The sequence below is a fragment of the Erythrolamprus reginae genome, chromosome 2 (genome assembly GCF_031021105.1).
Source record: "Erythrolamprus reginae isolate rEryReg1 chromosome 2, rEryReg1.hap1, whole genome shotgun sequence".
Taxonomy (NCBI): Eukaryota; Metazoa; Chordata; class Lepidosauria; order Squamata; family Dipsadidae; genus Erythrolamprus; species Erythrolamprus reginae.
The window spans coordinates 226391205-226412428 of NC_091951.1; the positions used below are offsets into that span (position 1 = coordinate 226391205).

Genomic DNA, 21224 nt, shown 5'->3' on the forward strand with positions numbered 1-21224 from the left:
TCTTGTGTTCATCTATTGCAATGGCACAAAATTGCTTAACAGTAAAATAATTATATACTGTGGCAAGGCAAGTGTGCATAAATGGCACTCAAGAAGGAGTTCTAGATTAGGTCATGAGAAATATAACACGTTGAAGTAAACTCTGAATGATATTTTACTTTCTCCAATTATTAGGCGAAAGAGAGGAATAGAATATGCCCAAGACTTTTTCATGTTAAACCTTGCAATTTGTTAAATGGACAGGCACAGACTTGGAACTTAATCAACTGGTTCCATCTACAATTCAAGCTCTATGGAAATAAACAGACCTCTGCAAGAATGTGACAGTGGTTTTGCATACTTCTAAGCATTTTCAGCTCATTCCTAAAGAGCTTGTACAGGAGCAACTCCCATGAATATTGCCCTGGGCTGTCCATTCCTAAACCTATGAAGCTGTACATATATATTTATTGCAAGTCAACAGAAACATGCAAGTGATTCAAGGACACTATCTCAATGACTTTTGTCAGCTTTGTAAGCCACAACATTTCATATCCCATTTGCCTTCTCTAATCAAAGAGAAACAAGTAGTTAATTAAGGACAGGGGAAATAACCAACCAACAACTTAATAGTAAAAGCAAACTGAGCTTAAGCAAAAATTCTACAAGAACTGTACCTAAGCTCTGGAAGATTTTACAAAAAAGGAATAAATTGTCATTAAACTGTGTTTGGTTAATCTTGCTCCATTGTTTCTTGCTCAAGATAGAATACATTTACCAAATGTCGATTCAGATGATTAACGTATTCCTCCTTTTCTTTAAAAGACCGGTCACAAAATATACACACATAGTTCTGCATTGTAGGCTTAGCCTCTGGTACTGCTTGGGATGATTTCTGACCTGGTTTTTCTTGGGGCATCCGAGCACCATTTAATCCAGAATCATAACTAACTTCTGATATTTCATCACTTATATCGCTGCCATCATGACTATGGACACCTTCGTCCTCTTCCACGTCTTGATTTTCATTCACTGCTGTGCCACTTGGTGATGATGAAGCCAAATCTGCTCCAGTATTGTGTGCCTGTTTTTCTGGGGTTTGGCAAGGTTGAGCTCCTGCTGGGTCTTCAGCCTGTAATTGTTGTGTAGAACAGACATCTTCTTGATGTGCGTTACTCATTATCTCTTTGTCGCATGTTTGCACTGATGGTATTTCTTGTACTAAATCTGGATCAGTCACACTTCCCATCTCACAGATTTCTGTCATCTCAATATTTTGGCATAAATCTGATGAAATATCCATTTCTTCTGTTTCCACGTTTGCATCTGAATCCTCAGAGCTGGTCCCAGGGATAACTGCCAGTCCTGTTTCAGTGTTATTCTCTGAAACATCTTTTGCAATCTCCTCTTGCCCTGTCAATATTTCTTGGGTTTCCATCTCTTCTGGGATATTTGTGTCCACCTGCTGTTCCTGTAGCTCTTGATATATGTTATTTTCAGGTGCAAATTGATTCTCTCCCTCAATGGGAAGCACAGGTTCCTGCTCACTGGAAGAAGTATCATATGTCTTCCTTTGTTTTTTACGGGCAGGAAAACATTCTTCAGGATCAGAAGCTTCATCTGCAATCTTTCTGCTATTAGAAGTGTTATTGTTCTTAGCAGTTTTATTCTTCAAATATTCCCTTTTATTTTTCCTAGAGCAAGAATTTGACTTTTTGGTCACCTCCAATTTGCTTTCATCCTGACTCTTAGGTGATTCGGTTTTCTTTTTCTTTCCCACTACTTCATCAATATCAGTAGATGAATTGTTTGTCTGTGAGATGGAGCTATCCTCTGCTTTTCTTTTTGCCACCTTAACTTTATTAGTTTTTTCCATTTTCATACTTTCTTCCTTTCTTTCATCAATTATTTTGCGGCTTCTTGTTGTGATCTGGCCTACAGTCGCACTCTCTTTTTTCTCTTCTTTTACAGCTCTCTCATTTTTCTTTTCAGTCAACTCTTTTTTTGTTTGTTCCTCTTCTAGTTTACTCTCTGTGTTAATGTTCTCAGAGGTGTTAACTTCATTCTTCTTAGTTCTTAATCTTACTTTTGAGACATCCATTGTGATATCACAGCAGTCAGGGTGCCTGGATTTGATATGATACTGCAAGTTACATTTCTTGGATGCAGCATATTCACAAACTGGGCAAAGGAACTGACGAGGGCTGACATGGAGTTCAATGTGCTTCTTGAAATTGCTTCTGTCAGCTGTTTTATAATCACAGTGGGGGCAAGCCAATGGTTTGGGCCCATCATGAACCTGCCTTGCATGTCGAGTCACTTCATGCTGGTTTGATGCCACATAGCTGCACTGTTCACATTTGAATGGCTTCTCACCTAAAGCAAGGAAGAAGCAATTAATAACCATTACATTACAAATCACAAATTATGTACAGCTACAGATTTATACAGTTCATCATGCTATTGAACTTCTTGCATTTAAGAATAATTTGATTTTCCACTTAACATGTTCACAAAAAGCAACAAAATACAAGAAAGAAAACAACCATGCAAGAAATCATTAGACATTCCATCTATGTTATATACATACCAGAAGGTCACTCTATAGTATTATTAGCATTTGGAATCCAAACCAAACTGGTCCATTGAAAGCAATGTAGAAAAATGGAAATTATAGGTGAATAATTATCTTACACAATTATTGTACATACCCCAAAAGAAAATATACTCTCAATGAAGGAATAACCGTTTCCCCACCCCACTCCCGGCAACATAATATTTTAATACTTAGACTGTATATCCAACCATTTGGAAATAAGGAATACTTTAATATTCTGAGCAAAAATGATGAATAAATTGCTGTAATTTAACTTCCATATTGTTTCAAAATGTTTGCAAAATTACGTAGCTGAGCAAACTGAATAGGGGTAAATAGTTTGTGGGTTTGTTTGTTTTTTGTAATTATGCAAATGCAGTTTCCTTCAACTGTGCTGATATCACTCTTCTGGTGTCATTCTCCCAAATAGACAATAACACTCACATTTGAACAGAGCAAATTGAAGGAACAATGGGGAATGTTTACAGTAAAAGTAGAAGTCCATACAGATAGTCTTCAACCTACGACCACAACTGGACTGGAAGTGAAATGGTCATAAAATGAGATGTCACATGCCATCATTAAAATAGAATCACTGGTTGTTTAGAGGGAGCCCCAGGTAGATGGGGGTATGGTGGGGGGCTTCAGGGACTAGGGGAGGCCCAAAATAGACCATATGCAACTATGGAAGGGTGTTTAGTGCAGTGCGAGTACAAGGAGGCCAAAGCCACCCCGGAAGTCTCAGTCACTCCAGCCTGGCCCAGCAGTGTGATGCAAATGCGCTACATCCTGGGAAGTGCCAAATGCCCAAGAAATGTCCACAACGGAATGAAAGAAGATGGTATTCAGGATGCACTAAACACCCAGAAAACATCCAATGCCCAGAAATCTCCAACAGGGCAGAGCAAAGCAGCTGTTGTTCCCCCATCTCTAAGAAGACATTTGCTGCCCTGTATTCCACCATGCCAACTGATCTTCACGGTCTTCTTTGCCCTATTAATGACAAGGCATGTCCAGCGTGGCCTTTGGCTGCTAGCCTTGGTAGGCCTTCTTCCAAAGCCACTTGCACTATTCTCCAAACAGCATGTAGCCTTGCCAGCTCATGTATGGCCTTCTCACAAGGCTTTGGAAGGGTTCAAAACCTCACAAGGCTGTACATGATTTGGAGAAGGCCATACATGGTCTCTAGAAGGCCCCAGCAGCTGCCTCACAAAGGCCACCCTGGGTGTGCTTGGTCAGCAGCAGAAGCAAAAAAATGGCAAAGTTTAGCTGGGCAGCGGGAGCCACAGAATGTAGGGGGCTGTAAAACAGCAGAGATGGGGAAAGTTAAAGCACCTGCAGTCATAAGTATGGGCAGGGTGCCAAGCTCCCAAATTTTCATCACATGGCTGTAGAAGTGACAAAATAGCCCTAACTTTGGGCATAGATTTCAACTGCCACTATCTGTTGTATGTTTAGTTAAGTGGCACAGATAACCCAAAAGAAAACATACAAGTACAAAAAAACATCCTGTAGATTAGGCAATAAGAGTTTTAAAATGTTTCTCACAGGCTTCAAATTAAAACAACCTTACTGCACTGCTACTACAGGTGTCACTGATAGCATGCTATATATACTAGTGATGATGAACCCTTTTTCTCTCAGGTGCCGAAAGTGTGTGCACGCGCACTGTCACACATGTGCAAATGCCCCTTCCCGCATGACCCTCCCCCTGCACATGTGCACATGCACAATGGCCACCTCACGTTTTGCCCCCCATCCCAAAACAGTGGTGGGAGGGGGAAGAGCCTCTTTCCCCAAACAGAGCTGGGGGAGGGGAAGCCTCCCATCCCCAAATGGAGCTGGAGGAGGAAGCCTTGCATGCCCAAACAACACTGGGGTGGAATCTCCAGAGATATGGGAAGACATGGACTGCAGAAAGTGAGGAGAAAGCATGAGTTTGTCTGACCCAAAAATCAACTGGCCAACGGCAAGGCACTTGCACATGCGCAGTGGAGCTGAGCTGGTCAATCAAGTGGAGCTTGTGTGCCTGTGGAGAGGGCTGTGTGCCACTAATGGCACACATGCCATAGGTTCACCATCACAGATATATACCACTCACTCAATTCTAAGCTTAGAGATGATGGTTACAGCATCTCTATCTCCCCATAATGAATTGTGCTCCTACTCTAAAAAGCAAATTGCAGCTGCTACAGAGCCAGTAACACCAAAAACAAAGGCTCTGTGGGTCAGCAAAGAATCCAAGGGCCAGGCTACAGAAACTGCTGCTGCTACATCAGCAACTGTTACTTTTATACTGTCTATAATAGTGGTTTTTTTCCTCAGAACTTTTCAATAAGGCATTATTTTGCAGTGTAACCAATTCATATATAATATGGATAATTAATACTGCAATATGTAATTTAAGATCAGGTCAGCAACATGGTATACCCTCAAATGTCAGACCTTCCCACAATCCATATGATAACCAAATATATCTATCACCTTCCCATTTTAGAAAGCACTTTATGTGTTCTGATGCATAAAATATATAAAACTGTTCCCAAAATAGTGAATATTTTCTATAGGATTTGAGAAAATAATGCAGACTGAATTTTACATCTAATCAAGAATTAACATTTATCTTCCTAAAAGGCTTAAAGTCTGAACATCAACAAACATATGTGATACTTAACAGAAATTAGCACCATAAAATAATTGCTTTCTGTTTTTTCTTTTTCTTGGCTGATATAGCCCTGCATTGCTAGCTTTAATATGGAAAACTCTGAAATGCTGCCTGCAACCTTGCATGTATTAAAATACCATCTTAATCCTTTGGAACTGCCTTTTTACCAACCTGAATGAGTACGCATATGTCTCGTTAAATGAGTCTTCTGAGAACTTGAATAAGGACACATAGAACATCGGTAGGGACGCTCGCCTGTGAAAACAGAGCATTAAAATTAAGTATAAAATCTGTTGTCATAATTATTTTCCCAGAATTCAACATAGCTGGCAAATACTGCAAACATTAATAATCCTATCACATTCACAAGCTGCCATATTTCACCTAAAAAGTAATTCTCTTGCTTTGTAAACCTAGCTGTTATCCAGGAATACAAAATAAATATTTTTCTGCAGCAGGAAAACTGGGCTAAGCATGCGTGCTTGAGCACTGTTAGAAAATGCTGTCCCTCAGAAGCTTCCAAACTGCCCTTCCTCCCACCTACACATTATAGTTTTCACAGTCATCACATGATTGACTAGCAATCATCACCCCTCCTTTCCTAACTTTAGAATGACAGAGACAGTGAAAATCACTGCACAATTGGTAGACTGCTCTGCTCTGTTACTTTAAAACTGGGGAAAACAGGGATTGTACTCTAGGATCGTAAGTTCCTGTATCAAACAAAACTCTTACTTCCTAATAAAAAAGAATAGAAGACTCTCCCAGTTTCTTATTTCTTCTAAACTCTCATTGCAAATGGGAGGACTTGGAAGAAACTGGGAATGGATGGCTCATAAGATTTGAGTTATAGAGTGACTCATAAGAAATAATATTTTCATGACTGCATACTGAACGTATCCTATTTACCTCAAATTATAAAAGCAACCATTTTTCTTCAATGAACAAATACAATCATAAAATCAGTGAAGAATGAAAAGAAAAGCTTTATATAAATTGTGTTAAAGATGATAGGTTGTATCAGTTAGTTAAAGGTAAAATCAAGCTAAATGTAGTTTATATCTAATTTACCTTAACAAACCTAAACTTAAATCCAAACCAATTATTATTTGCTAGATCAACTCAAAGCTTAATTCAATATCATTCTTTTTCCATCTTAGTACTTCTGGAAGTTTATAACATTGGCACCCATAGGGGTAGTCCAAAATGTCAAGATGACAGTAGCAACAATGCAACCAAAGTTCCACCTATTTATACAAGGATGTGAAAACACATATACAAAACGGAGCAAATTTCAATCTCACTGCCATGACTACCACTTTGATTTTTCAGAACATCCTATTTAGTTAACAGCTATTGCAAATGTTTTTCTTAAATTGGTCCAATCCTAAACATCCTCTAATTTAGAAACCGTAACAACATTTTACATCAAGAATGTACTAGAAAGTATATATCAACAATAAATATTAAATAAATTGACTGCTCTGGAATAGTTATGGTGCATTAAATTGAAAGGCTGTTCCAGTCCCGAAATGTATTATACGGCTTTCAGTAGGAACACAGTATGCCTGGTAGGTGGACAATTTTATTTTCCCTACATTAGGTATTGAAATCACTTCCATTCACAATGGGAGATATCCCTTTTTCCATCGATCAACTTCAAATCTACTCCAAAAGGCTCTAGCTATAAAGCAGACCCAGAGGACTGTTAGTTTGATGGAATGAATGTTGCAAATATAATCTATACAATTGCTCATTAACAGATTTCAAAAAGCTGCAACACATACCTGTATGAGTTCGAATATGCTGCACGTAGTTATTCTTCCGATCCGAAAAGTAGGAGCACTGTGAGCATGTATATACTTTTCGTGGAAAATGGTTTCTTAGGTGCTTCTTCCAATGATATTCACTGACTGTTGTATATGTACATTTATAGACTCTTTCATTTTCTCCTGCTTTGTTGTGGTGCTTCAAGTGAGCCAAATAATGATCATATCTGTTAGTGTTATAACCACAGCGATCACATCTTATAGGCCCCTTAGAAAAATCAATTTCCTCTGTAGTGCTAGTGTCATTTTCTTCAACCTGGCCATGCTTCTCAGCTTTTTCTTCTACAATGAATTTCTTGGCACTGTGTACCCGAATATGATGGACAAACTCTTCCTCAGACTCTGCCTCATACTGGCATGGCTTGCAACGAAATGGTTTGTTCTTCAAACCCTTACTTTTGTCATCTATGCTCCCCTGAGCATCTTGTGCTTCCAATGAAAAGACTTTTTCTTGATCAGAAGAGTGAGGAACAGTAGACTCTGATAGTCCAGTTGCTTCCGCATCATGGACCTCAGGAGTAATAAGGTCTATGTCCATATCTTCTATTTCTTCAGAGTCATTCTCTGCTCTTTGTGAATCATCCATTCCTTCTCCATCACTGTCTGAAAAATTGGTGTTACCCACGGTTGTCAGTTCAGCCATTTGCCTCTCCTCACCAACCATATAATCACAACAGTTGCCATTAACTTCGCCCGTGAGGGCCACATTTGCCCGCATAATAAGTTGAGGTGCTGCCACTTCAGCTTTGGAAAGTTCAGAAAAGTCATACATGTCGTTTGACAGTGCCATGTTAAGGTTAGTATTGCTATAAAATAGGCTGCTGCCACCAGATTGACCCAACACTTGCATTGTCATAACAATAATTCTGTTATAAAAAGAAACAATTGGTAAATTAACAAACCATACTTTTAAGATGAATTTTGTAAGTAAACCATACTATACTCACTGGTCTCTTTTGTACATAACAAAAAAACACAACATGGCTGTCAATAAAATCTAAATAAAATTAAAACTATTTCCATTAAGTACGGTAAAAACCTAGAACACCTGAGTTAACTTCAATTACATAAAACTTCTACAGGGAAAGAAAGAATAAATAATCTAAAACCATGGTTAATAAAGGTCATAGAGATGAGCTAATTAAAGATAATGCTCAAATGTCCATTTCTTAACTGTGATTTTTCACTTATCTTGAATCATGCCTATACATAAATTAACTTCTATGAGGCAAAGTTGACTGCCCTGTATTTTACTGGCAGTACTTAATAGCGTAATACAATTATCAGTTGCCTGGTGTAAAAATGTATTTATTATGTACTATATATTGCTGCTGAAATTAGATTTCAAGCAATATAACTGTAAATAAGGTCCTATGCAACTTTTATTTAAAACACTGACTGGGATCACATATGTTCAACCAGAACTTTTAACTATAGTTGTTGCACAAACCATAATGGCCTTGTCTGCATATCATGCTAGGCTAAACCAAAACCAAAACAAAACCTCATAGCCACTTACTATGTTTGCAGAGCATTTTATGGAATTAATCTAATTTTCTGTGGTTGGACAACTCACTGAACCATTAACGAATAACTCAGGCAGAGTTCACCCAAAATACTAGGTTTAAAATGTGTCACATTAGTTTGTTGTGCACTATGTTACATGAACACAGCCATTATGAAATGACTGAAAATTAACGTTTCCAGACTACTATAGTATGTAGGAATCCACGTCAGTAAGAATATTTGATAATCACATTTGATCAATTTATTTTCAAACATTTAAACCAGTATGCATTTGGTAAGATTCTAATTAAATCCATGAACCCTTGTTACCCTGCTGGGTGGGCTATTCAGTCTTGAAATTAAACTAACAGCATGGGGTGATTTTAATTTACATATGCTCGCTTGCTCTGGTCTAAACCTAAAAAGATCCGTAATTCTCAGATCTATATCTGAAATTGCTTCTTATCAGAGGAAGCGAACTGTATTTCAACTTGAAAGTTTTCAAAAGCCAGAAAGAATCTTTTAAACAGAGCAGCAACCTTTGGGGCCTTCAGTCCTTGATTCTATGTAGAACTGATTTTGAAGCTCCACCAAGTTCCCACCCCGTAAATATATTTAAACGAAGCACAAGGTTAGGAGTCCAAAAGTTTGCACTCTAAAAAGCCCCTCACTCTCTGAATGTCCATTGCAGCCCAGCCAACCAGCGGCAGCGGCGGCTGTTGCATTCCAGAAATAGGCATTTTCTCAAATACCAAGTAGGAGCACAAAGCTCTCTTTTGCAAAAACTCTTTGCCTCGCAAGCAGAGCTTCCAACTCGGGCAAACTCAAGGCCTCCGCGGACGCGTCGTCTACCGCTTTTCCTTTCCTCCTTTTTTTTGGGCTTTAAACTCTCCTCCCAAAAGTTCCAGCTACTCCGTAACTTTCTTGAAAAAGTCGCCGAAGACGAAGGAGATTCGCCCATAAGTTTCTCTCGGCCGCCCTCCCCCCAAAGCGGCAGCGAAAGCGGGTGGGGACTTGTTTCCCCCCCCCCTCCCTCCTTGAAGCAGCTCCCCGATCTAAGAGAAATGGGGGAAGTGCCGACAGGAGCTCCTCAACCCACCCCTTAAAAAAAACCAGAACCACCCACTCCACCCCTAACCCTTAAGCAAGAATCTTCCTCGACTCTTCGCCCCCGATCTCCCTCCACGATCCCATAGAAGGCGGAGGGCGTGGGTCGAGGAGATCAAGGAGGCTCCCCCCCCCGACTCCGGAAGGCGAGAAAGGAGACCTCCGCATCGGTGGAGGGCGGGGGGTAAAGCGTGGAGGGGGAGAGAAGGCGATCGAGGCCCAACTCCCACCTCCGAGCCCCCCCCCCCCCCAACGCCTCTGGGCTTCTCCATCCGTGCAGGGCGCGGAGCCCAAGGTCACCCCCGCCACCCTCAACCTCACCGCTGGCGGCGAAGGGGTCCGAAAGCGGGGACGGCGAGAAATCGCTGTCCAGCTCCAAAAAGCAGGGCGGCTGCTGTTCCTCCTGCTGCTGCGGCCTCCTCCTCGGCAACTCTCCGCAGCGAGGGAGACGACGGCGGAGGCGGCTCCTCCCCGCCAAACTTCCTTCCCTTCTTCCTGCAGCAAGGAAATAACAGCCCGTGGTGAGAAGAGAAGGGAACCGGGGTGGCAAGCCTCCCCCGGCAAAGAGGGAGACTTCTCCTCTGGGGCTCCTTCCAGGGGCTTCCTTCCTGAGAGGCACCGCCGCTCGCCAAGTCCTCCCCGCCTGCTCGGCTCGGCTTTCCCCAACCGTTCACTCCACCCCCTCCACCCGCCGTCCCATGAGCAACAGCGCCGAAGCTAAGCACGAACAAGCCTCCTCCAGATCAGCCCTGGACAGCGCCACAAGCTCGCTCCCGCGTTCCTCCAAACCGCCAGCTGAATGTACTCGTCGTCCCTCTAGCGCACCCCAACTTTCCAAGCCCGGCTGTGGGCTCCTTACACCTCTCCCGCTTCTTCTCCTTCTCTGCGCTCGCCTGGGAAAGCCCTCCTCGGGAGTCAAGGGTCCGCGCGGAGCCTCATCCGTTGGGCCGTTGGGGAGAAGGCCAACGGCGAAGGTCCGCGCATTCCAGCGCTCACCACGCGCATGCAACGGCAGCCGCCGCCGTGAGGAGAGAGCCGGCCCCGCCCATCCTATCCCGATCCAATTAGTGCCCTGCCCTGACCCGCCCCCTCACGCCTGGTCAGGGTTTTGGCCCGCACGGTGTCGGGAGCCTCGAAACCTGTCTGGTGCTCACGCGCAGTCATGTTTTTTTAGTGGCCCTTTCTTGTCTGGGGTTGGTGTGGGGGCTTATTTTGCCGTCCTGGTTGGCAGCAGAAGAGGAGTATCCTAAAGGGGGGAAGGGAGGTGGGTGGGAGAAGTAGCTTGATTGAAAAGCAAAGCTGGGCCATCTTAAATTAGGTAAACTGGCTCTTGCCTCCCTCCTCCTGGAGACTCTCCTGTGAATTATGATTGCCTTTAAAAAGATGGTGCATAACGCAGATTGCATGACTTAGGCGCAGTTGCTGAATTTCAATATCCAGGGATTCATAAGTCAAAAACCTCAATTTATGTTTGCTTTACTTTGGGTGAAAGGAAAACCAGGACTGCATACTGGTATTAAATATGCTGGTCCTGTTCCCACAATGTACTTAATTAACTTTCTGGAACTGAGGCACATCATTAAAGCAATAAATTATCAATATTTCCCCAACAAGATAAAATAAATAAATACATTTGTTTGTTTGTTTATTGATTGATTGATTGATTGATTGATTTAGATTTCCATGCTGCCCTTCTCGATGTGACTCAGTTGGCTAAGCCAGTGTTTCCCAACCTTGGCAACTTGAAGATATTTGGACTTCAACTCCCAGAATTCCCCAGCCAGCGCTGGCTGGGGAATTCTGGGAGTTGAAGTCCAAATATCTTCAAGTTGCCAAGGTTGGGAAACACTGGGCTAAGCCATTGACTACATAACACATTAACCCATAGTTTCAATTATCATTCCAATTGGAGTTGGACGACGTACGGATTTCACAAATAAATAAAATCACAAATAAATAAAATCACGGTTCAAAGAATCAACTTAATGGGTTGGTTCACACAGCACACTACAAGCTGGCCAGCTGTGTTTTACCATTGTGCATAGTGTGCAAACCCAGAAATCAAAAGGTGTAAATCACATGAATTCTACAAATTCAGCCACTGAGCTGCAGGACTTGCAAATCATATTAACCAGCTGTTGTGCCCACCCCTATGCTATTTCTTGGTCTTAGTGAAGCAGGTAAAATGCAAATGATAGTGTTATTAAAGCAATGTTTGCTTTGCTGTTCCTAAACCTTAATATTGTATAGATCTAGCCCATCTTCCCCAAATTCAGAATCGCCTTTTCCACTCCCTGGCTTGTTTTTTGCCAGAAGAAGGATGCAGGAAATCAACTATGTTGAATAAAGCAACACTTGGTAATAAAAGCAAGCAAGTTGCCTTCTTATCAAATGCTTATTCCCCGAGGCAATTCCTGCCAGCAAAGGGTGTGTGTGTGCTGATAAATATATAATATTACTTAGACACAGCAGTTAAGGTGCCTCAAGAACAGACATGATTCATAGATTTTCTGTTCTAGCCACAAGAAGGAGGCGGGACAAAGTTGCTGGGTGAAAAGAACAACAGATTACTGATTGAGTTACAGAAGTTGGGTCATAGCTCAGTTTGGACTCTCAACTATGGTAATAAGGATTGGGAATAGTGGTTTATCTTGCTAGCCATCTAATAGTGAAGCAAAGAACTTTAGCTGTCTGTCAAGGTTAGAATTTAAAGCAGGTCTCCTACTGTGCTTAAACTTTATTTTTGAAAACAATTCAGAAATATAAAAATGCCAAACCCTCCATGGCTTTCTTCCAAAGAAAACAAGTCAAACAAATATATCATTTGAAATGTTTCACAGTTTGGAAAATTAGGCTGCAGATAACAATGTACTATAGTTATTAAATTCCCAAGTTAATATTCTAAGGATAAATTGAGTTTACCCTTAATAATTGTATGTAATCAGATATTGGACTGGTCATTAACTCTTAGTATATTCTACCTCAGTAGGCATATGATTAAGTGGACAAGGCCATTGGAGCTGTGAGTTCCGCCACCTGTTTACTGGATCCGTGTCCCTCATGGTTGGTTTCGGCCAGCAGGGAGGTGACACAGAGCTGGGTACAGGAGATTACCAACGCTTCCTTGGGGAGGGGAGTTTTTCCAACACTCTATAAAGATGCGCTTGTGCACCCCCTCCTCAAGAAGCCTTCCCTGGACCCAGCCGTACTTAATAACTATCGTCCAGTCTCCAACCTTCCCTTTATGGGGAAGGTTGTTGAGAAGGTGGTGGCACTCCAGCTCCAGCTGTCCTTGGAAGAAGCCGATTATCTAGGTCCCCAGCAGTCGGGTTTCAGGCCCGATTACAGCACAGAAACTGCTTTGGTCGCGTTGATGGATGATCTCTGGCGGGCCCGGGACAGGGGTTTATCCTCTGTCCTGGTGCTCCTTGACCTCTCAGCGGCTTTCGATACCATCGACCATGGTATCCTTCTGCACTGGCTGGAGGGGTTGGGGGTGGGAGGCACTGTTCTTCAGTGGTTCTCCTCCTACCTCTCTGGCCGGTCACAGTCGGTGTTAGTGGGGGGTCAGAGGTCGGCTCCGAGGTCTCTCCCTTGTGGGGTGCCTCAGGGGTCGGTCCTCTCCCCCCTGCTATTTAATATCTACATGAAACCGCTGGGTGAGATCATCCAAGGACATGGGGTGAGGTATCATCAGTACGCTGATGATACCCAGCTTTACATCTCCACCCCATGCCCAGTCAACGAAGCAGTGGAAGTGATGTGCCGGTGCCTGGAGGCTGTTGGGGCCTGGATGGGTGTCAACAGACTCAAACTCAACCCGGATAAGACGGAGTGGCTGTGGGTTTTGCCTCCCAAGGACAATTCCATCTGTCCGTCCATTACCCTGGGGGGGGAATTATTGACCCCCTCGGAGAGGGTCCGCAACTTGGGCATCCTCCTCGATCCACAGCTCACATTAGAGAACCATCTTTCAGCTGTGGCGAGGGGGGCATTTGCCCAGGTTCGCCTGGTGCACCATGAAATAACCTGAGACCAGACAGGTTTGGAAGATGGTTCCTTTATTTAGCTCTTTGTTGAAGTGACATTCAGCAGGGAACGCATCTGCTGTCAGTGAGGAAAACCGCTCTATTTATACATTTGTGGCTCGCGCCAAAAGTAACTGTCATGCGTCTTAACCAATCAGACGCGACCTTGTTTAAATTCACAATTTCTGCCCGGAGACAGCTTTTTCACATATTAACTTATTTACATGGGACTCAACACACCAGTTGCGGCCCTGTCTGGACCGGGACTCATTGCTCACAGTCACTCATGCCCTCATCACCTCAAGGTTCAACTACTGTAATGCTCTCTACATGGGGCTACCTTTGAAAAGTGTTCGGAAACTTCAGATCATGCAGAATGCAGCTGCGAGAGCAGTCATGGGCTTACCTAGGTATGCCCATGTTTCACCATCACTCCGCAGTCTGCATTGGCTGCCGATCAATTTCCGGTCACAATTCAAAGTGTTGGTTATGACCTTTAAAGCCCTTCATGGCACTGGACCAGAATATCTCCGAGACCGCCTCCTGCCGCATGAATCCCAGCGACCGATTAGGTCCCACAGAGTGGGCCTTCTCTGGGTCCCGTCAACTAAACAATGTCGGTTAGCGGGCCCCAGGGGAAGAGCCTTCTCTGTGGCGGCACCGACTCTCTGGAACCAACTCCCCCCAGAGATTAGAACTGCCCCTACTCTCCCTGCCTTCCGTAAACTCCTTAAAACCCACCTTTGTCGTAGGCATGGGGGAACTGAATCACTTCCCCCGGGCATGTTCCTTGTTTAGCTGTTTGTTTTAAGAATGCACAAGGATTACAGCTCTTGGAACAAATCCCAGCGACCAATTAAGTCCCACAAAGTTGGCCTTCTCCAGGACCCGTGAACAAAACAATGCCGTCTGGCAGGACCCAGGGAAAGAGCCTTCTCTGTGGTGGCCCGATCCTCTGGAATCAACTCCCGCCGGAGATTAGGACTGCCCCCACCCTCCTTTCCTTTCGCAAACTCCTAAAAACCCACCTTTGCCGCCAGGCATGGGGAAATTGATTCCCCTCAGCCGCTCTGTTTTATGTATGGTTTGTTTGGATTGTATGAGTGTTTCTTAATTAAGGGTTTCAACTGTTCTGCTGTTTTAATCATTGGATTTGTATTTTGTATTTTTGTTGTAAGTCGCTCCGAGTCTTCGGAGAGGGGCGGCATACAAATATCATTATCATCATCATCATCATCATCATCATCATCATCATTATCATTAAATAATAATAATAATAATAATAATAATAATAATAATAATAATAATAATAATAATAAAAAATTAATACAGCCATTGAGTTCAGTGCAACTCTTTTTCTAATGTAGAGGGTAGTGAGGATTTTTGATGGGGATCAGATAGTTCCATTGTTCCATGCTATTTTCCATCCACTCCAGATTTTCTTCCCGGATGTCTTTATCAGATAATTATGGTGTCTTCTCATTTATTTGTGTTCCATTGAATAAAATGAGAAATACATTACATCAATCATGCCTATGAAGAATACACATATGAAATTTTAGTTCAGATGTCATTGTTTTTGATGGGAATGAAAACTGGGATGAAGCCATTGGTTGTTTTTTTTACATCTCCTCAATCTGCAATGTGGTAATTAGATTTTTCACTGGTCTCTGGCAGAGCACCTAGACATGCCAACGTGCCCAAGGATGCTACCTTTTATATGTGCCACGCTGCCTATTACTTTTAAGGTGTAAAAAGTTTTAATTTAAAAAAATAGAAAACTGACATGCTGCATGAAACTGGCACAGGGTTAATCTCCAGCATCGCCTTTATTTCCACTAATGATTCCGGAGAAGCTTTTAATAGGACCATAAACTTTCTTAGAGAATTATAATTTGCAAAGTCTGTTAATCTGTTTAGACAAAAAACAACAACAATAAAGATATTGTTTAAAAAGTGAGACAAAATAAGTGGTAGTAGCATTCTGATAAAGTGATACTTCAATACTTTAAAACTGAAAATAATATTTTCTCACGTTGCTTTTGATCTTTCCCCCAACTAATCTGAGGGAAAGATCAAAAGCAACGTGAGAAAATATTATTTCACTGAAAGAGTAGTAGATCCTTGGAACAAACTTCCAGCAGACGTGGTTGGTAAATCCACAGCAACTGAATTTAAACATGCCTGGGATAAACATATATCCATTGTAAGATAAAATACAGGAAATAGTATAAGGGCAGACTAGATGGACCATGAGGTCTTTTTCTGCCGTCAGACTTCTATGTTTCTATGAAATTGTAAATTGTAAAACCATTTTTGGTTTTATGACATTCATGTCATATTCAAAATTTCAAATATCCTTACTGACATCAAAAAATCAAAGACTTCTGCTTTATTATATAGAATTTCTAATGCTATATGAGCTAAATATTTTATAGAGCGATATAGATTATACTTTAGGTGCTTAAACGTTTTGACCTTTTCAACTAAATCTTTTTAGCTGTCATTATAACCTATAGAGCAGACCAGGGCAAGGGGTGGCCCATGGGCCGCATCCGGCCTGCCCACTATCTGTGACCGGTCTGCGGAGGTCAGGGTCCACTCCAGTATGAGGATGAAAGAGCTCACCGCGTCTGCCGGAACTCCCTCGGTTCCTGCTTTCCTGGTGAATCATGGGGAAAGCAGGAAGCAGAGGAGTCTCGGCAGATGCGTTAAGCTCTTTCATCCTCGCAGTGGAGCAGACCCCGACCTCCTACCGAGAACGGCCGAGCATAGAAACCACGCAAACACTCCAGCACAGTGACTGTGGTGCACTGTGTTGCCGTAAAGCAAACAATTAGGGGTCTGTGGAGTGGGTCTGGGGGTTTAGGTCAGGCCAAGGTCTGGGTCTTTACAGTATTGGGTAGAACTGAGTTAATTATATTAGTCCGGCCCTCTAAAACCATCCCAATGTCTCATGCGGCCCCATGGCAAAATTAATTGCCCACCCCAGCTACAGAGGAACAAGAAAAGCAGAAAAGTCAAAGGAAAAAAAAGAAAGAAGATCCAGAATCTGGCAAAGTTGAAAGGCATAAACTCAAGAGAAGCTGTAAAGTTGAGGGAAAACTGGAAGCTGATTTTTGCTGTGTAGATCGTGAGACTTTGTAATGTGGACTGTAGCTGATATTTTTTGGACAGTTCTTTCCTTAGAAGGGAAGATTGTCACCATTGGGACATTTCTAAGCATTGGTTGATTTATCAGAAGGTTTGTTTTCCCTGGTTTTCAAAGCAGGACTATTGCCCTGTGTTCCATAGTGGCTGTGTTGCTCTCTATTGTTTTTGTCTAGTGAAAAAGAAATAAAGATGCTGATCATGAAAATTAAAGCCTGTCCTTTGGAACAGCATCCCTCACCCCAGATCTGTTGGCTTTCTATAAGGCCTTAAAAACACCTCTCTACCCCCTCCTCTCTCTTCTCTCTTCTCTCCCCTCTCCCTCCAACCTCTACCACCACCATCAACACCCCCCCCCACCCCCGTGTGTGTGTGTGTGTGTGTGTGTGTTTCCTTCAGCATTGGTCCAGAGTGTTGGATAAGCTAGGCCCCTAATCCTTTTGAAATTGTAATATTATTTATTAGATGATGATGATGATGATTATTATTATTATTATTATTATTATTATTATTATTAATTTAGATTTGTATGCCGCCCCTCTCCGTAGATTCGGGGCGGCATACATACGGTATGTTTTTGGCTTAGCTGCATTGTATTGTTGTACTAAATTGTTTAGAATAGAATAGAATTTTTATTGGCCAAGTGTGATTGGACACACAAGGAATTTGTCTTGGTGCATATGCTCTCAACATACATAAAATAAAATATACATTTGTCAAGAGTCATGTGGTACAACACTTAATGATTGTCATAGGGATCAAATAAGCAATGAAGAAGCAATATTAATAAAAATCTTAGGATATAAGCAACAAGTTACAGTCATACAGTCAACATGGGAGGAAATGGGTGAAAGGAATGATGAGAAAAACTAGTAGAATAGAAGTGCAGATTTAGTAGAAAGTCTGACAGTGTTGAGGGAATTATTTGTTTAGTAGAGTGATGGCGTTCGGAAAATCATCTGACCATAGGGTATTACGAAGTATGAAAAACAGTAGTGTCATTTTTTTTTCAGAATAATTGTAACTTTGAATCACCACTAAATGAACTAGTGTAAGTCAAGGACTACTTGTGCTATAAATTATTACTGTTTAATCATCACTAATTTTATTATCCCTAGTGTTGCAACCTCTATTCTGCCTGCTGCAAAATATGCATTTCCCCAGCAGTACCATGGTCTCATTTATTGTCTTTCATGATACAGCATTTCAGTTGCAGAAATATCTCCTGCTTCAAAATTGTTGCATCTTTCCACTTAAATTTGGAATAGTAGAGAGCAATTTGGTCCAGTGGTTAAGGTACCAGGCCATGAGTTCAGATTCCGCCTTAGGCATGAAAGCCAGTTGGGTGACTTTGGGCCAGTCATCTCTCTCGTCAGGCACAAATAGCCAGCAACAGGAGTTGAGGTTCAAAGCATCAGAAGTTTATTATATGCTACCGTTGCATAAGAATCAGTAAGGCTCCAATCCTATAGACATATATTGGATATGAATAAGTAAGATCCATCTAACTGAATATATCTCCAGAAAAAACTTAGTATTGTACATAGGTCAATTAAAATGTTATTTTCATCTATTGGTATTCTGTTGCTTCAATATTCCTTAATTTCCCCTTTTAAAAGCTACAATTTGTACTTGTTTATTTTATTTTTCACACAGTGGGGGAAATCTCTCTTGCTGCCATTCTTTTCCAGAGCTCCCCTCCCATCAGGTTATTCTGGGGAGTTCCATTGCCTTTTGGAGAACATACTAAGTGAATAGCAGGAGCTATGGAGAGGGAAATTATCTCTCTCTCAGGTTCTATGGAACAAAGCTTACTGGATTTCATTCTATAATTTAGAATGAATTATACCATAATATATAATTATAATTATATATTTTAATTGTGGTATAATATAATTATACCATAATTATAATTTAGAATGAATTATACTTTCTGATACCATTAATGTTTTTTTCTTCCGAGATCATTTTAGAGAATATGTGCAAGCAGCAGTATTTATTAGAACAGGTAGACCTTGCCTAACTACCACAATTGGAACAGGAATCTCAATCATTGAGCAAAGTGACCTCTTTGTTCAACAACCACAATTTCTGAATTCCCACTTCTCTTAGGTGGTTAAGCAGACGGGAATCCCAGGGAAGAAATGTGGGGTGGGAAAAACTCTCGTAGGCCCAGCAGCACGAGTCTCTCTCTCCAACTCAGGGCTGAGAATCCTCCTTGCTGAAATCCAAACCAGAGTTTTAATCCCTGAGTAGACACACACACACACCCTTCATAAGCACCCAGATTGTAATCCTATGATTGAAAGGAAGGGCAATAGCGATAACTTTAGGTACAGGCTCCAAGTTCCTTTGTTTGTTACCTTCATAATGCTGAAACGCTGTTATGATTGCGAAGAACTCAACAAGCTACCACTCCAAGGCATGTGTGTTAATTATATAATTTATAACAGAACAGGTCATATAAAATCGTAAAATCTTTAAAAAAAAATAAGGATTACCTGTCTCAATTAATTTAATAAAAGTAAAACATTGCTCCTTCAAAACCAGAAAAATAACAAAGAAATGTTGATTCAAGCAAGTTCAAAATACTGCAGTATCCTCTTGTTAATTATCATCCACCCAGCATAGGTTTTGCCACACAACCCCTTTCTCCCCAATAAATTAAGTGTAACCCTAAGTGCCAAAAAGTTATTTAACAGACATCCTGTTCTACATCAAGTGCATTGCAATCTGATGTATTGCAGGGATCCATTGCCCATTTAAATGTGTTTTCTTAATGAAAAATTGTGATTGATTTGGCCAATCTGCAACTACTCTGATTTTCTTCCATTTTGGTATATACGTCTTTGTATATATGAATGAATATGGTTGTATGTATGTTTTTTCTTGTCTAATACAGTATATATACAGTGATACCTCGTCTTACATAGAAACATAGAAGACTGACGGCAGAAAAAGACCTCATGGCCCATCTAGTGTGCCCTTATACTATTTTCTGTATTTTATCTTAGGATGGATATATGTTTATCCCAGGCATGTTTAAATTCAGTTACTGTGGATTTATCTACCACATCTGCTGGAACTTAATTGGTTCCGGGACGAGGTTTGTAAGGTGAAAAGTTTGTAAGACGAAACAATGTTTCCCATAGGAAACCATGGAAAAGCAAATAATGCATGCAAGCCCAAAACCCACCCCTTTTGCCAGCCAAAGTACCTGTTTTTGCACTGCTGGGATTCCCCTGAGGCTCCTCTCCATGGAAAACCCCATCTCTGGACTTGCGTGTTTTTGTGACGCTGCAGGGGAATCCCAGGTCCCCTCGCTGGGAAACTCCACCTCCGGACTTCCGTTGCCAGCGAAGCACCCGTTTTTGCACTGCTAGGATTCCCCTGCAGCATCGCAAAAACACGGAAGTCTGGAGGTGGTGTTTCCTATGGAGGGGAGCCTCAGGGGAATCCCAGCAGTGCAAAAATGGTCGCTTCGCTGGCAACAGAAGTCCAGAGGCGGGGCGTCCCATTGGTGGCGGCTTGGGTTTCTAGGTGAAAATAATTTGGAAGAAGAGGCAAAAAAATCCTAAACCCTGGGTTTGTATCTCAAAAAGTTTGTATGACAAGGGGTTTGTAAGACGAGGTATCATTATATATCCACCCTTATCATTCACTAAGCCAATGAAGGTCTTCATACCATAAATTCATATATAATAGGCATTTGTAACACATGAATGAATAAAAGACCAATTATCACGATGCATATTCTTTAACAAAGTTTATTGCCTTATAACTATGCTTGGGGAAATACACTCAAGAGTTAATATGCAATTTAGTTTAACACTTTATAACTTGAACAAAGACAAATACATAGTTTAAGTAAATTTTTTAAAAAACCAGGACATGTGATCTGTTCTGATTTTACATCTATTACAAATGTATAAAAGCACTTCATGCATTACAGTAGATAGCAAGCACGAACAAATTACCTTTGGTTTAAATTGAGAGAATAATACAAGTATTGCACTGTTAAAAGCATCAAACACAGTGCAACCAAACATAAAAAATTTCAGTGCCAGCTTACAAAAGTGTTATTTAGCTAGTGTGATTTGAAATTTAGAGGTGGAAAATTGTATATTCATTGAAACAATTCCTGAGCCTATTTGGATATCAGTACTGTACCTCAGCATGTTAGCTACATAGTGAAAGTTCAATACATTTAAATGAACCCGTTTGCAACTCATCAGCAAAACATATTATACACTGAAATTATTACTGCTGTACAGAAACTGACCTGTCAGTTTGCCTATAACAAGTTTGTTACACCACTGAAATTCAGCTTAAAATGGCCATTTTTCAGTAGTGTAATTTTTAAA

General features: G+C 41.4%; 1 protein-coding gene across 2 annotated transcripts; it reads right to left on the minus strand.

Annotated features, from left to right (window-relative positions):
- Positions 1-10596, minus strand: LOC139158839 (RE1-silencing transcription factor B-like). 2 transcript variants are annotated; one of them, XM_070736179.1, is made up of 5 exons: positions 10508-10596; positions 10004-10177; positions 7028-7935; positions 5412-5495; positions 1-2355 (listed from the first exon to the last, which is right to left on the minus strand). In XM_070736179.1, exons 3-5 carry the CDS (start codon positions 7923-7925, stop codon positions 713-715), a joined length of 2625 nt encoding a protein of 874 aa, XP_070592280.1. In that variant the 5' UTR covers positions 7926-7935; positions 10004-10177; positions 10508-10596; the 3' UTR covers positions 1-712. The 2 variants fall into 2 exon arrangements, with proteins under 2 accessions (XP_070592280.1, XP_070592281.1); XM_070736180.1 differs by having other exon boundaries at positions 10542-10580.
- Between the last annotated feature and the right edge of the window lie 10628 nt (positions 10597-21224).